The 16,625-nt window shown below is 41.3% G+C and overlaps 1 protein-coding gene across 2 annotated transcripts in view; it reads right to left on the reverse strand.

The window, feature by feature from the left end:
- Window positions 1–2,809: 2,809 nt before the first annotated feature.
- The window catches only part of tgds (TDP-glucose 4,6-dehydratase), a 32,950-nt gene continuing 19,134 nt past the window's right edge, over window positions 2,810–16,625 (reverse strand). For both annotated transcript variants that reach the window (XM_078403032.1, XM_078403031.1), the window contains 6 exons: window positions 16,539–16,598; window positions 15,190–15,233; window positions 12,465–12,630; window positions 10,897–10,955; window positions 9,688–9,785; window positions 2,810–4,811 (listed from right to left, as the gene is read on the reverse strand). In XM_078403032.1, coding sequence (XP_078259158.1) covers window positions 4,711–4,811; window positions 9,688–9,785; window positions 10,897–10,955; window positions 12,465–12,630; window positions 15,190–15,233; window positions 16,539–16,598 — 528 coding nt within the window. In that variant the 3' untranslated portion in view covers window positions 2,810–4,710. The remainder of the gene's footprint in view (window positions 4,812–9,687; window positions 9,786–10,896; window positions 10,956–12,464; window positions 12,631–15,189; window positions 15,234–16,538; window positions 16,599–16,625) is intronic.

Consider the following 16,625-nt stretch of genomic DNA (forward strand, 5'->3'; position numbering starts at 1 on the left):
TTAGGTCCCCATTAAATCATGCCCTCACCTTAAACCTGTAACCTCTCATTCTTGTTTTCCCTACCCTGGGTATAATACTCTGTGCATTCACCCTATTCATTCCTCTTATGATTTTATACCCCTCTATAAGATCATCCCTCGGCCTTCTAAACTTCAAGGTATAAAGTCCTAGCTTGCCCATCATACCCCTATAGCTCAGGCCAAGTTCCTATTCTTAAAACTTCTGGAGTTGTGATCACTATCCTCAAAATGTTCTTCCATTGAAATACCAATCACCTAGCCATCCTCGTTTCCGAGCACAAGGTGCTCTCTCCGAGTGGTCCCTATCCGAGTTGAACTATCCACTTACTGTTTTAGATAAATCTAACCGATTCTGCTTAGTCTGTCATTATTAGTTTTAGTTTTAAGTTTAGTTTAGAGGTACAGCATGGAAACAGGCCTTTTGGCCCACAGAGAGTCGATGCCGACCAGCGGACATCCGTACACCCGTTCTATGTTTTCCTATTTTCATATCCAAGCGCTAATGGCAATTTACAGCAGCCAATTAACATACAAACCTGCACGTCATTGGAACGTGGGAGGAAACTCCCCGAAATGTTGGGGGAGTCCAGAACAAGGGGCCACAGTTTAAGAATAAGGGGTAGGCCATTTAGAACGGAGATGAGGAAGAACTTTTTCAATCAGAGAGTGGTGAAGGTGTGGAATTCTCTGCCTCAGAAGGCAGTGGAGGCCAGTTCGTTGGATGCTTTCAAGAGAGAGCTGGATAGAGCTCTTAAGGATAGCGGAGTGAGGGGGTATGGGGAGAAGGCAGGAACGGGGTACTGATTGAGAGTGATCAGCCATGATCGCATTGAATGGCGGTGCTGGCTCGAAGGGCTGAATGGCCTACTCCTGCACCTATTGTCTATTGAAACCAGAGCACCCGGAGAAAAACCATCCAGTCTTTGCAACCAACCACCATCAAAATAATCAAAAATATAATAAAGCCGGAATAAAGGCATTGATCTAATAAATGCAGATTAGTAATATGGGCGATAAATGATTTGTAATTCCGAATAATGAGGAAATCCAAAACATTCTTATTCTATGAGAACCATGTTCGGTAAGCGCAGATTATAACTCTGAAACTGCTAACCATGACAAACGTATGTTCGTCCATAACAGCTACTTCTAAGTGGTGATATTTATTAAACTTCTCAAGATACACAGCCCCCAATGACCCGATCTTGTCTTCAAAACAAAGATACGTCTAACATGCAGCTTTATTATCTGTATATCTATCTATCTATCTATTATATATTACTAAAACTCTCATCTTGTTAGTTAGTATATATATTTGTTGTTCCCGAAATACAGCCAAAATGGTACACGATAGCACAACAATTTTACGCTTACCCTACTCACCATTCCCCTGCGGTCTGAATTGATCAAGTTTTGTTACATTTTAAAAACAATGAACTTAATAAACTTTAATAAATCCGCTCCCCCACCCTCACCCCCTGCCCCCCTACCAGGAGGACTGGCCTGACCTTCCTCCCATGGTGCAGCGTGGCGGTAGAGGGTCAAACAAGATGGCCGTCACTGCCGCTGCAGGAGAGGTTTACACCCAACGGGTCCACGGCTCCCTCTGGCCGACGCGATGGCCGCCTGGGGCCGAGGTGAGTTGTTCCCTCTCCCCCCTCGTACGCCCATGGCCCCGGGGGACATTCCCCGGCCGGCAACAGGTCCACGAATCGTCAGATGGGGATGGTTGCCGGGCCCACAGGGGAAGCTTGCACCCAACGGGGATTGCCGTGCCCGCAGGAGAAGCTTGCACCCAACGGGGGTTGCCGTGCCCGCAGGAGAGGTGTGCACGGAGGGTTGCCAGGCCCGCAGGAGAGTTTTGGACCCAATGGATCTACGCCCGGCTGGTCCTTAATAAAGGCAACATCAGGAATCCATGTTCTCCCTGAACTGTCTACAAAATGTGACTCCCTACACACTCCAAAGACAGCTTCCCTAATCGTATTGCATAACAGGTTTAAAACCTTACAGCTTTTACCAAGAAGATTAAATAAATGAAATAGGCATTTAAAAAAACCCAGCAGATGATGGAAATCTGAGGTAGAAACAGAAAATCTTGTTAACACTCAACAGGTCAGGCAGTATCCGAGGAAAGAAAAACAGCTTATTTTTCTCAAGAGTTTTGACAAAATATGTTTAACACACAATGTCTTTCTTTTTATCTACAGATGGGACCTTATGGTGTTTTCTGATTTTATTCTGTTGAGGGCGATACATTTGATGAATAAGGAACCAAGATCCAAGTTATGTTTTCTCATATATATATATTGACACAGGAGGTCCTTTGCCAATTAGGTATACAGTGACTCTCAACTGAAGAATCCTATTAATTCCATTCCCTACCTCCTCATTTCCCTGTGGCCCTATATTTTATTTTGCTCACATATCCAATCCCATTTCCTCCTTTGCTCTTTTGCCACTTTCCTACACTAAGGGATAATTTATAGCAGCCAATTAACTCACTGGCACAAGTTTGAGGTGTAGAGCAAAATGGAGCATCCAGAAGAAAGATATTTGATCACAGGGAGAATGTGCAAAATCTACACACACAGCAACATAGTGGGCAGCATGGTGGCACAGCGGTAGAGTTGCTGCCTTACAGCACCAAGGGACCTGGGTTCGATCCTGACTAGGGGTGCTGTACGGAGTTTGTACATTCCCCCCATGACCGCGTAAAGGTCACTGGAACAGGAGCTCCAGTTTCCTTCCACATTCCAAAGACGTACTGGTTTGTAGGTTACTTGGCTTCTGTAAATTAACCCCAGTGTGTAGGATAGTGCTAGTGTACAGGATGATTGCTGATCGGTGCGGACTTGGTGGGCCGATGGGCGTTTTTCCGTGCTGCATCCCTAAACTAAACTTGTGGGTCCCTGGAGTTCTTAGGCAGTAGTATTAACTGCTGTGTCATTTATTCATGAATCTCTTTACGCAGTTATAAGGAGCGAGTGTGGATAAAAGCAAGAACAGGATGATAAATACAAGCATATATTTTATTGACTCATAATGGAGTCACATCATTACCCAGTAATTTATGTAGTGACTATCAATAGATCTAAAAATGGACAGACGATACATGGTGCATATATTTGACAAGATCTACTTACTGACTCACCTCATGGTGACATATCTGGCCTGTTGCTACTTGTGATTTTCCCATCTGGGATAATAGAAGGCCAGACATGAGAAGGAAAGGATAAGAACATTTTACCCAATCACCTTAATATAACGAAGTAAAACATTATTTTAAAAAATTACTTTCCTGATAATTAGCAGTTTAAAATGTTAGGTGATTAAAAATAAACCATTTAATAAAGATGTTACACATAAATCTTCAAGTTAATATTATCCCTGTCCAAAAATGATGCAACTAAAATAATTATATAATTACATTTGGGGGGGAAAAGAAAAATAATGCTAAATGTCTTCAAAAACTGAACAGGAGCATTACTGGGCTGGCATTTCACATGTGTTTATCTGAGTGTTCCAGTTTCCTCCTACAAAGACTGGTTGATAGGTTAATCAGCCTCTATGTATGTGGATGGCAAAAGAAATTAAGGGAGTTTATGGGGCCGAGAAGAAAAGAACAGGTTATGGGAAATAAATGGGAGAAGTGGCTATGTGCTTAGGCAAACTCAATGGGTGGTATGATTTCCTATATGACTATGACTCTTTGCTCTCCACCACGTCAAGAACTTCAAATCCTTTGCCCCTACCACCTTATCTTTACTATGGATGTCTAATCCGTTTACATCTTGATTCCCCATAAAGAATACCTCAGTGTGTCTTCCTAAAACCAAGACCCAACCAGCTCCCCTCAACCTTGGGCTTTGTAGGAAAACGTTGGATAGAATGGGATTTTTTTTCTTTGAAGCATAAGAGGCTGAGGAGTGATTTTATTGAGGTGTACAAGATCACGAGGGGCATGGATAAATTGAATCTTTTTTGGCAGGCAGAGGATCCTAAAACTAAAGGTCATAGGCTTAGGGTGAGAGGGGAGAAATTTAAGAGGAAATTCAGGGGCATCTTTTTCCCCTCTTAGGGCAGTCCGTACCTGGAATGAGTTTCAGAGGAAGCTATAGAAGCAGATACAATTCCGACTTTTAAAAGACATTTGGACAGATACATGGAGAGGAAGGATTTAGAGGACAATGGGCTAAATGCAGGCAAATGAGACTAAACCAGTACACCAAGTAGGCCAAAATGCCTGTTTTGTGCTGTAGATGACTCTACATGACTCTACATGATAAGAAAACAAATTACATCCCTTACAACAAAGACAACCCTTATATCGTATTTACTGTCACCCTAGTCCCAAATGGCATTCAGACTCAACCAAGAAATGTGAGTCTGGCCAAGTACAGGGAACTGAAGGGGTGGTCTACTTTCTTTCCTGAAGTACATTATTTATCCAGTTTACATGATTATACGAGTTTGATTTTACTATTCACAAATCACCAGGTTCTTAATACAGCGATTTGAATACTTAAATATTGCCACACATGAAATAAATCCTCTTATATTTGAAAGAGGTGAACTGTTTACAAATTACAGTACTTTGGCATTAGCCAGTTCTGTATTCTTCGTGACAAATTAAAAGATCCATTTGAAGCTGCTAACGAGGTAGAATTGCTGACATCTAAATATATATTATAAATGCTGGCATCCTTTATGAAGCGCTGATGATGGAAAGGGAGCCAATGCGTTTTCTGCATTTGACCAGTTGTAGAAGTTTGTTTCATACCATTTAACTAAAGGGAAAAATAGAGCAACAGCAGAGTTACTGAACTTTGTAAAATAAATTGTATATGAATCAGCTAGACTATTTCAGTAAATAGTACAACAAAGAACAAAACCAAACTAGATTCAGGAAAAAAAGGTTAGATGGTACTTTTAAACAATTCCAACAAATTTATCTCAGAGATAAAAAAAACTTCCAATAATTTTCTTTTTGAATGTATATCTCACATGACAACAAATCTGCTGATTAATTTCAGTAGTGTCCACATAAAATAAACAAGCACTTTATTGACTGTAGAACAGAATGAGGCATGCAGTGGTGAGGAAAGAAATGCCATTTCTTTCAACAAATGTATTTTATCCAAAGGATCTAATCTTCATTTAATGCTTTTAATCAATTCATTTTTGGGGTTGCGTGCATGGCATTTATTTAGCTTAAGTCCTTAGTTTTGAGAAGGTGGTGGGAAGGCATCCTCTTGAACTACTTTGTGTGGGAAATCGAGTCTCACAAATTTGATTGAGACCAAGAAGATTAACAGGGGAAGGAGAACAGATGCTGTCTATTAAGCTCTCATTAAGGTAGTTTAACGGCGATGACAGAGTTTAGCAGTTTAGAAGGATGAGGGGGAGGCATGGGACTTCATTGAAACTTACCGAATAGTGAAAGGCCTGGATTGAGTGGATGCGGAGAGGATGTTTCCACTAGTGGGAGAGTCTAGGACCAGAGGGCTTAGCCTCAAAATAAAAGGATGAACCTTTAGAAAGGAGATGAGGCAGAATTTCTTTAGTCAAAGGGCAATGAATCAGTGGAATTCATTGAATTCAGACAGCTGTGGAGGCCAAGTCATTCGGTATTTTTAAAGCGGAGATTGGCAGATTCTTGATTAGTGTGGGTGTCAGGGGTTATGGGCAGAAGGCAGGAGAATGGGGTTAAGAGGGAAAGATAGATCAGCCATGATTGAATGGTGTAGATTTGATGGGCCGACTGGCTTATGACTTATGAACATTTTATTTAACAGCCGAGTCCAACATTAGTCTCAGGAGATGGACAAGGCTCATGCAAAAGAAACAACAAATGTTGCCTTCTTTTTAGTCACAATACTGTGGGGCAATGGGATTTGGATATGGTACCATGTCAATTGGGTTGGCAATCATAGCTGAGCCCCACCTTTGCCACTCCCTCTCCAGTCTAAGGACGTCAATAGATATCTCAGAATCCAGCTCTGCCATGTTCTTCATTTGTGTGGCTTTTTATTTGATGCACAATGATCATAGATTTAGCAGTTTAGGAAATGGGGTATCAGTGGAAGGGGTGGCACATTGGTTTTCATCAGTCAGCATATTAAGTACAGAAGTTGGGAGGTCATCATATCATATCATATCATATATATACAGCCGGAAACAGGCCTTTTCGGCCCTCCAAGTCCGTGCCGCCCAGTGATCCCCGCACATTAACACTATCCTACACCCACTAGGGACAATTTTTACATTTACCCAGCCAATTAACCTACATACCTGTACGTCTTTGGAGTGTGGGACGAAACCGAAGATCTCGGAGAAAACCCACGCAGGTCACGGGGAGAACGTACAAACGCCTTACAGTGCAGCACCCGTAGTCAGGATCGAACCTGAGTCTCCGGCGCTGCATTCGCTGTAAAGCAGTTACATGTTGCAGTTGTACAAGATGTTGGTGAGGCCGCATTTAGAGTATTGTGTTCAGTTCTGGGCACCATTTTATAGGAAAGATGTTGTCAAGCTGGGAAGGGTACAAAGAAGATTTACAAGGATGCTGCCATGGATAGAGGGTCTGAGCTATAGGCAGAGGTTAAGTAGGCTGGGACTCTATTCCTTGGAGTACAGGAGGATGATGGATAATCTTATTGAGGTGTAAAAAAATCATGAGAGGAATAGATTGGGTAGATGCAGAGTCTCTTGCCCAGAGTAGGTGACCAGAGGACATAGGATTAAGGTGAAGGGGAAAAGATTTAATAGGAATCTGAGGGGTAACTTTTTCACGCAAAGGGTGGTGGGTGTATGGAACATGCTGCCAGAGGAGGTAGTTGAGGGAGGGATTAGACCAACATTTAAGTACAGTTAGACAGGTGCATGGATAGGACTGGTTTGGAGGGATATGGACCAAACGCGGGCAGGTGGGACTAGTGTGGCTGCAACATGTTGGCCCAGTGTGGGCAAGTTAGGCCGAAGGACCTGTTTCCACACTGTATCACTTTGTGACTCTATTTGAGGATTTGGGTTCACGGATGATGTTGGAGCAATAGGGTAACGTAGTGGAAGTGGAGAAAAGGCAGAGGAATAACGTTAAGGAGCTGGCCATGACTATTGCTGCTTCTCACAATGTTGTATATCAGAAAAAATGCCAACCCAATCAATGTGGCGACATAATTTCCAAATCTTATTGCCCCATTGCATTGAGTGACTAAAAATAAAAGTTCAGAAAATGTGTTTATTTATAACCCCCCCCCTCCCTCCCATAAATCCCATAAGAATGAATATTATCCGTAGATCAAACATTTGGGTGGTGATTTGTGAATTCTGTAAGGATGAATTTCCAGAACCTGAATGGCTTTAACACGGGAATTGTTTGGACAGTTTCCTGAGAGAGGCAACACAATTAGACAGGGTGGTGAATAGGGCATACGACATCAGTTGGGGCGAGGAGTACAAGTGTTGTAATGTCATGTTACAGCTGCACAGGATGTTGGCGAAACCATGATTTGCATACAAAGAGTGGTGGCTATATGGTACATGTGCCAGAGAAGTGATTGCAGAGGTTGAAGTATGTTGGAAAGGCATTGAACAGATAGATGGATATGAATATTTCTGAAGTGTATGGGTCAGATGCAAGCGAATAGCATTAGCTCAGGTAGGTACCTTGCTAGGCATAGACAGATTGGAAAGAAGGACCCATTTACTACTGTGTAGCTCCATGACATTGTGGTCCGACGTGTGAAGAAATTCCTAGAGTATTCCACTTGCGGGGTTTTGCTCCACCCCTACCTCTCCTTACCAGCTGTCTCCCTTCTACTCTCAGTTTGAAGAGGGGTCCCAACCCAAAAAGTCACCTGTCCATTTCCCTCCACAAATGTTGCCTGACCTGCTGAGTTCCTTCAGAACTTTGATCTAAATCCCAGCATGCATCTCCCAAAGTGTTGATGGTAGAGAAATCCAGGACTTAGATCCAGCAACAAGAATGGTTGGGCCCAAGACTTTGCCCCGGGGAACTCTGGCCATTATATCCTGCAGCATTTGTCCCAACCACTATCATCAGCGCTTGAAGGGAAACATGCAGGTGGTACCCAAAGCCCTTGCCATTCTTGATAATAGGTGATAAACTGAGGGTTTGGAAGATGCTGACACAAGGAACAGCATCTTAACTATTTTTTTCCTCTTCACATACCTAAAGAAGCTTTTACTATCCTCCTTTATGTTCTTGGCTAGCTTACCTTCATACTTCATCTTTTTTCCCCGTATTGCCTTTTCAGTTTGCCTCTGTTGATTTTTAAGTTTCCCAACCCTCTGGCTTCCCGCTTATCTTTGCTATGTTATGCGTCTTCTCTTTTATTTTTATACTGTCCTTGACTCCCCTTGTCAGCCACGGTCGCCTCTTACTCCCCTTAGAATCTTTTTTCCTCTTTGGAATGAAATGATCCTGCATCTTCTGGATTATTCCAAGAAACCCCTGCCATTGCTGTTCCACCGTCATCCCTGCTGGGGTCCTTTCCAGTCCTCTTTCCAGTCAGCTCCTCCCTCATGCCTCCATAGTCCCCTTTGTTCAACTGCAATACACTTTCAATTTTACCTTCTCTCAAATTGCAGATTAAAACATCATATTATGGTCACTCCCTCCTAATGGTTCCTTTACCTTGAGTTACCTTATCAAATCCGGTTCATTACACAACAGTAAATCCAGAATTGCCTTCTCCCTGGTAGGCTCCAGTACAAGCTGCTCTAAGAATTCATCTCGGAGGCACTCTACAAATTGCCTTTCTTGGGATACAGTACCAACCTGATTTTCCCAGTCTCCCTGCATGTTGAAATCACCGATAACCACTGTACTTTACCTTTGTTACATGCCAATTTTAACTCCTGTTGCAACTTGCACCCAAGATCCAGGCTACTGTTTGGGGGTCTGTAGATAACTCCCATTAGCGTCTTTTTACCCTTACAATTTCTCAGTTCTATCCACAATGACTCTACATCTTCTGATTCTATGTCACCCCTCTCAAGGGACTGAATTTCATTCCTTACCAACAGAGCTCCCCACCCCCCTCTGCCCACCTGTCCGCCTTTTCGATAAGATGTATACCCCAGAATATTCAGCTCCCAGTCCTGGTCCTCTTGCAGCCATGTTTCTGTAATTCCCACATCATACTTACCAAATACTAACTGAGCCTCAAGCTCATCCACATTATTTCTTATACTTCGCGCATTCATATATAACACTTTTAATTCGGTATTCACCTCCCCTCGCACACCGGTTCCTATTCCACCTGACCTTACTCTCTTATCCCTTCTTGAACTTTCCATCCCATTATTTGGGGTATCTTTCGTAACTTTTCCTGTACTCTCTTCCCCTTTAACTCCATCCTTATACTCCCAATTTGTCAACCCCTCTCCCCCGCTAGTTTAAACCCACCCGTGTAGCACAAGCAAACCTGTCTGCCAGAATGTTGGTCCGGTTAAGGTGTAACCTGTCCCTTTTGTACAGGTCACCTGTACCCCTTCCGCTATCCAATAATAGAAAAATACTTTAGCCATGGTTCATGCCAATATAAAAGATATGAAACACCAAACATTATGTACTGTACTAATTGCTCGATTTTTGATTTAGAAAACTTGGACATGTTAAAAATATTTTAATCATACTTGTCTTTCTAATTCCCTCTTCCCAAGATACTTTGGGTTTCCATCCAAGTCTATGCAGCTTTTTTGAATTCATTGGATATCGTATGTCATTAGAAGGCCTAGAGGACAAAATAAATATTAATAAAAAGCAAGGAGATGCATGTAATTAGTGCACCAAGCATGTTGTTAATCACATTTCTAAATTGAAACAGATTACTGCATTGAAGCAAGATAACTTGAATGTTTCAAATACGAATTATTCAAAATATTATTATGTGCATTATATAGCTAGGAATCATTTCCCACAATTGATGTCATAAATTAGTTTATGCATGTATAATTGCCACTACATATGATAATAAAATCCTAAGAAATAGGAAAAGAAGAAGGCCACAAAACCATCCAGCCTGCCCCACCATTGAATAAAACCAGGACCTATCGTTAAAAGGGGCAAAATCAGGCAGAATTCATGCATGAATAAAAAAATCTTCATCCCTTTTCTAATTTTTCTACCAATTATTATAAAGCCTGGCTTACTGTTTTTTGACCACCTAAGTAGGTCTTTTTGATTTAATTTATCTAGGCTCCACCCACAAGTCCTTACATTTCCACGATCTGGAAGGCCAAATGAGTCAATCATGCTCAATCCCTAGAAGGCATCTAGCAAGGTGGAGTTGACTGCTTATTGCATTTGGGACTCAGGTAGCATATACGAAGAGAGAAATGCCCTATCAGCTTGATAACTTGCCAGACAATAATGAATAGTTTATTTCAATTATTTTTGTATCAACATTTCAGATGCTGGAAAAATGGTTGAATGAAAGGGATACAAGGCAAAGAAAATGTGGGATTAGCAACAGCAGCACAGGAAATATTAAATTCATACTGAAAAACGATGGCATAAATGATTCCCATTCTTGCATTGTGATAAAGAAGCTATTGTCTTATCAAAGTAATTAGTCATTTGTAAACCCAGACAACTACTCGGAAAGCTGCAGTGGTACAGAACTCTGGGAGTCACAGCTCTGAAACTGCCCAATTCTTCCCTTTTTTCATGGACATGGATTTATCAGATTGTTTTATGTTCTTTGATATAATTCTGACAGCAGTGGAATAAGAATTACCCTGAATATTTTCCACATTAATTTGCTGAATTTCTTTAGGGAATTGAAAAAAAAATCAATGCTCAATTATTGATAAAAATTCTTGGTTTCAAACATTAGCACCAACCTGTCACTGACATGATCAATCCAAAGTTCAAGTTCCGATTCTGAAGCAATGTCTTTAATCTGAAAATTTAAACTCAATGTTTAAACCAGAGAAAGAATAAACAGAAAACGTAACACTATATTTTTCTTGCAAGTAAGAAACAAGAATTCAACTGACTAGAAATATATAGCAACTTCAATAGAATTTGTGGTCTGAATTGTCTAGTTAATAACTTGGTTGCGTTTTGACAAGGGAGTTTAAAGGAGATGGATGAGGTAATTTGTTTTTATATATATAGAGAATGGTAGGCGCCAAGAACACATGGGGATGTTAGGAAAGGTGGTAGAAGCAGATATGATGATACGATAGTAATGTTGAAGAGGCATTTAGACAGGCACATGAACATAGAAACAAGAAGCTGCAGATGCTGGTTGACAAAAAAGGCACAAAGTACTGGAGAACATGTAGGAAATAGAGGGATGTAGGATGAACATTCAAACAAGATTTACTACTGAGATGAAATGGCTTTGGCTGAGACCCAAAACGTCACCTATTCCTTTTCTCCAGAGATGCTGTCTGACCCGCTGAGTTACTCCAACTTTTTGTGTCTATCTATGACTTATTGCATGGAACAGGCTCTGGGGATAATTTGCACATGACTGTTTGTGCTTTAAGATTGAGGCATACTAAGCAAAAACTAATGTAGGAGAGCAAGCAAACATTGATGGCTGAATGCGAATTGTGAATCTGAGTTCTTGGATGGTTTTAAGTTTACAGGCAAGAAAGAGGGGAGCCCATGCAGGAATCGATTATAATAATCATCGGCGATATGGGATGGAAGAAGGAATAGAAGCCCTGCTGACAGTGATTGGAGAGAGGGAATGTAATCAGGAGACTGTCACCTCATCTGACTGGAGGATGGAGTGGATTTGTGTTGGAGGAGAATAACAGTATGCAGAAAAGGCTGAAGGCAGTTTGCGAAAATGGAGAAAACCTAGTTCTCAATCACATTTAGCGCAGGCTGTCTATTGGATCTTTGCCAGAAGAGCCATTTTTTAGACTGTATGCACATAAATTGCTACAAGCATCTGGGGGTTTGGCAACAATTGTGTAGACAATGTCCTGCTAATACTTTAGGACCAAATTCCCATTTTACTAGAACACTCCTCCATGTACCTTCCTCAACCCCAGAATTATATTATTGGGAGAAATTGATCCTCCTGGGTGACTTCAATGGGTCAGAATGGTTTCAATTGTCTGCTAAGGATGGACCAGGGAAAGCTAACACCAGCACAGTGCGCCTCCCCACAGAATGTTTAGAAAAGAGTCATGCCAGTCATTGCATCTTGTCAGATATTCAAGCATTGATTCATTTGATAAGGTCATCTTTGACCCTGTATCTTGTCACTTTCCCACTAGGTCTCCTCATCCTCCAATCTCTAAAATTCTGAACTCAACAACTGAGCACCCAGAGGCAAACAAAGAAGATCAATCTCATTCAGATTGAAATGTAAAATACTGAAAGAAGTGAAAATGAAGAAAATCATTTAAGAAATTCAGCAAGACCAATCTATCTCAATTTAACTTACCAGGTAAACTAACTCTTTGGCAAGCTGAAAAATTGACAACTCAAAGTTTGTGCCCATATTGTACACCTCACCGGGTTCACCCTTTTCAAGGATTGTGAGGAAAGCCTCAGCAGCATCTGTGACATAGAGAAAATGACGTGCTTGAATTCCCGTTCCATGAATACAGCTGAAAGTTGAAAATAAATGAATTTTGATTTCCAAAAATGAAATTAATATGAATTTACCTCCAAGTTTTAATATTTACTGATTATGTACAAACATCACATCCTCAAAATGAATCCTATATGAAGTTGAAAGAAATATGCTCCTGGCAAATTTTCCACAGCTGGTTTCATAAGTAGCATCTTTGATCAATCATAGGCTAACAGAGTTTGTAGACGCAGGCCCTTTGGACCACAGTCTATGCCAACCAACATGGCATTAGATTCATATCTCTGTCTCTTGTTCATTCAAGTACCTATCCAATGCCTATTACGTGTTGTTACTGCTCTTGCCTCCACCATTTCCTCTGGCAGATTGGTCCAGATACTAACTGCTCTTTGTATGAAATGTACACTCCACGGATCCACTTTCATTCTCCCCTCACCTGAAACCCTGTGCCTTCTAGTTCTTAAAACACCTGTACCATGGGAAACCGTTTCCGGACACTCAGGAAACTGCAGATGCTGGAATCCTGAGCAAAGAACAAAGTGCTGCAGGAACTCAGTGCATCAGGCAGCATCTGGGGAGGTAATGGACAGGCATGTTTTGGTTCACAACCCCTATTCAGACACAGAATCAGGAATCAGATTCTACCTATCTACGTCTCTCATAATTTTACATAACTCTATTATGTTACCCCACAGTCTCTTTTGCTCTAGAGAAAATTAACACAGCCTGTCCAATCTCTCTTTATAACTCAAGCCCTTTAACACAGGATTATGGCAGCACAGTAATGCATTTGGTGGTGCTGCTGCCTCACATCAGAGACCCAAGTTTAATCCTGACCTTGTGCGCTATCTGTTACGAGTTTGCACATGCTCCCTGTGACTCTTTTACACAGGATAGGATAATCAAAACCAGAGGACACAGGTTTAAGGTAAGAGGGGAAAGATTTAATAACTAACTGGGGGCAATTCTTTTACTCAGGTGGGTGGATAGAATGAGCCTGAGGAGGTAATTGAGACAGGTACAATAACAACATTTAAAAGACATTGGATAAGTACATGGACAGGAAATGATTACAGGGATATGGACCAAATGCATATAAAGGAGACTATCTTAGATGGGGCATCATGGTTGGCATGGGTGAGTCGGGCCGAAGAGCCTGTATCCATGTTGTATGGCTCTATGACTGTTGTATGGCTTCCTCCGGATCCTACTACATCCAAAAGATATGTGGGTTTGAAAGTTAATCAGCCTCTGTAAATTGCCCCAAGTGTGTGGTGAGTGGATGTGAAAGTGGAATAACATAGAACTAGTGAGAATGGATGATCAATGGTTGGTGTGAAGTCAATGGGCTGAAGGGCCTGTTTCCATGCTTTCATCTTTCAATCAATCAACAACAAAATACTCAACATAATAGACAATAGGTGCAGGAGCAGGCCATTTGGCCCTTCGAGCCAGCACCGCCATTCAATGTGATCATGGCTGATCATTCTCAATCAGTACCCCGTTCCTGCCTTCTCCCCATATCCCCTGACTCCGCTATCCTTAAGAGCTCTATCTAGCTCTCTCTTGAAAGCATTCAGAGAATTGGCCTCCACTGCCTTCTGAGGCAGAGAATTCCACAGGTTTACAACTCTCTGACTGAAAAAGTTTTTCCTCATCTCCGTTCTAAATGGCCTACCCCTTATTCTTAAACTGTGGCCCCTGATTCTGGACTCCCCCAACATTGGGAACATGTTTCCTGCCTCTAATGTGTCAAATCCCCGAATAATCTTATATATTTCAATAAGATCCCCTCTCATCCTTCTAAATTCCAGCGTATACAAGCTTAGTCGCTCCAGTCTTTCAACAATGATGCTCTATGGATTATATCAGGTATCAAATTTAGGAATCTGAAGGGTAACTTTTTCACACAAAAGATGGTGGGTGTGTAAAACGAGCTGTCAGAGGAGGTAGTTGAGGCAGGGACTATTGCACCATTTAAGAAGCAATATGACAGGTTTGGAGGGATAAGGGCCAAATGTAAGCAAGTGGGACATGTATGTATAGATGGGATATGTTGGTCGGTGTGGGCAATTTGAGCCAAAGGGCCTATTTCAACGCAGGATGATTCCATGACTATCAAATTTGACACAGTCAGAATTTCTGCCTAAATTTACCGAAAATTGTGGGTTCAAATATCATACCAGAGCACATTATCCAAACCAATAATTCTGTGTAATGTCAATTATAAATTTAAGTCCAACTGCTCTTTTTAGTGAGCACAAAATATGAAATATATATATCAAAACAAGATGAACAGCTACAACCCATGTAGACACAAGGAACTACAGATGCTGGTTTACAAACAAATGACCCTAAAGTGCTGGACTAACTTTGAGGGTCAGGCAGCATCCCCTGGAGAACATAAATAGGTGATGTTTCTGAACCTGAAGGGTTCGGACCTGAAATATCAACTATCCATGTTCTCCAGAGGTGCTACCTGACGAACTGAGTTACTCCAGCACTCTGTGTCTTTTTTTAGCTCAAACCAATGAATATTTACTTTCACACAACATCGGATCTCAAACCTACTTACCACTTTTGGTTACGTTGTAATAAAGCTATGAATTTTGGAATAACCTAAAGAAAATTAAGGAAACAGGATCACATCGGAGTTTCAACAAGAACTGTTCATCTATTGCAAATACAAGATTACACATTTTTAAAGCCCTCCTACACATCGATGATACAGAAAACATAAAACAGTGCAGCTTAGGAACAGGCCCTTTGACCCACAAATTCTGTGCCAATTCTGATGTAGCTTTGAATTAATCCCAAATATTTGCACATGATCATAATCCTTCCATTTTCTGCCTATTCATGGGTCTGTCAAAATCCTACTTAGACATCACTATCGTATCTGGTTCCAAACCTCCTCCTCTGCGGGTTCTAGGCATCTGAGCACAGAAACAGGCCATTTGGCCCAATGCTGACCAAGATGCCCATCAAACCTAGTACCATTTGCCTTTGACCGATATCCCCCTAAACCTTTTTTCTCTGTGTACCTGTGCAAATGACTTTTAAATGACTTTTATTGTACCTGCCTTGACCAGTTTCTCTTTCCACACCACCTTCTGTCCAAAGAAGTTGCCCCTCAGGTTCCAATTAAATCTTTCCCCTCTCACCTTAAACCTAAACCCTCTAGTTCTTGATTTCCCTACCTTGGGAAAAAGACTGTGCATTCATTCTATCTATGCCCCTTATGATTTTATACACCTTTATAAAGTCATCCCTCACACGATCGTGACCTAAACTCAGCACAACACTCCATGAGCAGCCTCGACAATTTTTTTTTACAACTATAACATAACATTCCAATTTCTATTCTGCATGCCCTAGCTGATGAAGGTCAGTGTACCAAAAGCCGTTTTCACCAACATGTCTATCTGCGACACCACCTTCAGTGAATTTGTATTCTTTAGACCTTCTGTTGCACAACACTTCCCAGGGCCCTGCCATTCATTGTGAAAGTCCTACCCTGGTTTGACTTCCCAAAATGCATCATCTCTCATCTACCTGAATTAAACTCCAATTTCTGTTCCTTGGTCCACTGACCTAGCTGATCAAACCAGTCAGAACTATAAATACATTTGAACAAATACGTGGATATGAAAGGTTTAAAGGGATATGGGTTAAACACGGGCAAATAGGACTAGCATAAAAGGGGCATCCAGGTCAGCATGGAAGAGTTGGGGCGAAGGGGCTGTTTCTGTGCTGTATGACTACAATGCCTGCCAGTAGTTGGCTGCATTGTATTTATCATTTCAACAGTGTCAAAAGTTTCTCATCAATTATCTACAGTGCTGTTTAAATTACTTTGTTTAACTATTCCAGGAAGTACAATGCATTGCAGACTTTGCCAAGTTAGAGAATAACATGACTTACTTTTTCTGGATACTGATGGGGTCCATAAACATTACTGCTTCTGGTCACAATAACAGGAAACTATAAATGAAATAATAGATAAGTAAC

This window comes from Rhinoraja longicauda, chromosome 7 (genome assembly GCF_053455715.1).
Source record: "Rhinoraja longicauda isolate Sanriku21f chromosome 7, sRhiLon1.1, whole genome shotgun sequence".
NCBI classification, from domain to species: Eukaryota; Metazoa; Chordata; class Chondrichthyes; order Rajiformes; family Arhynchobatidae; genus Rhinoraja; species Rhinoraja longicauda.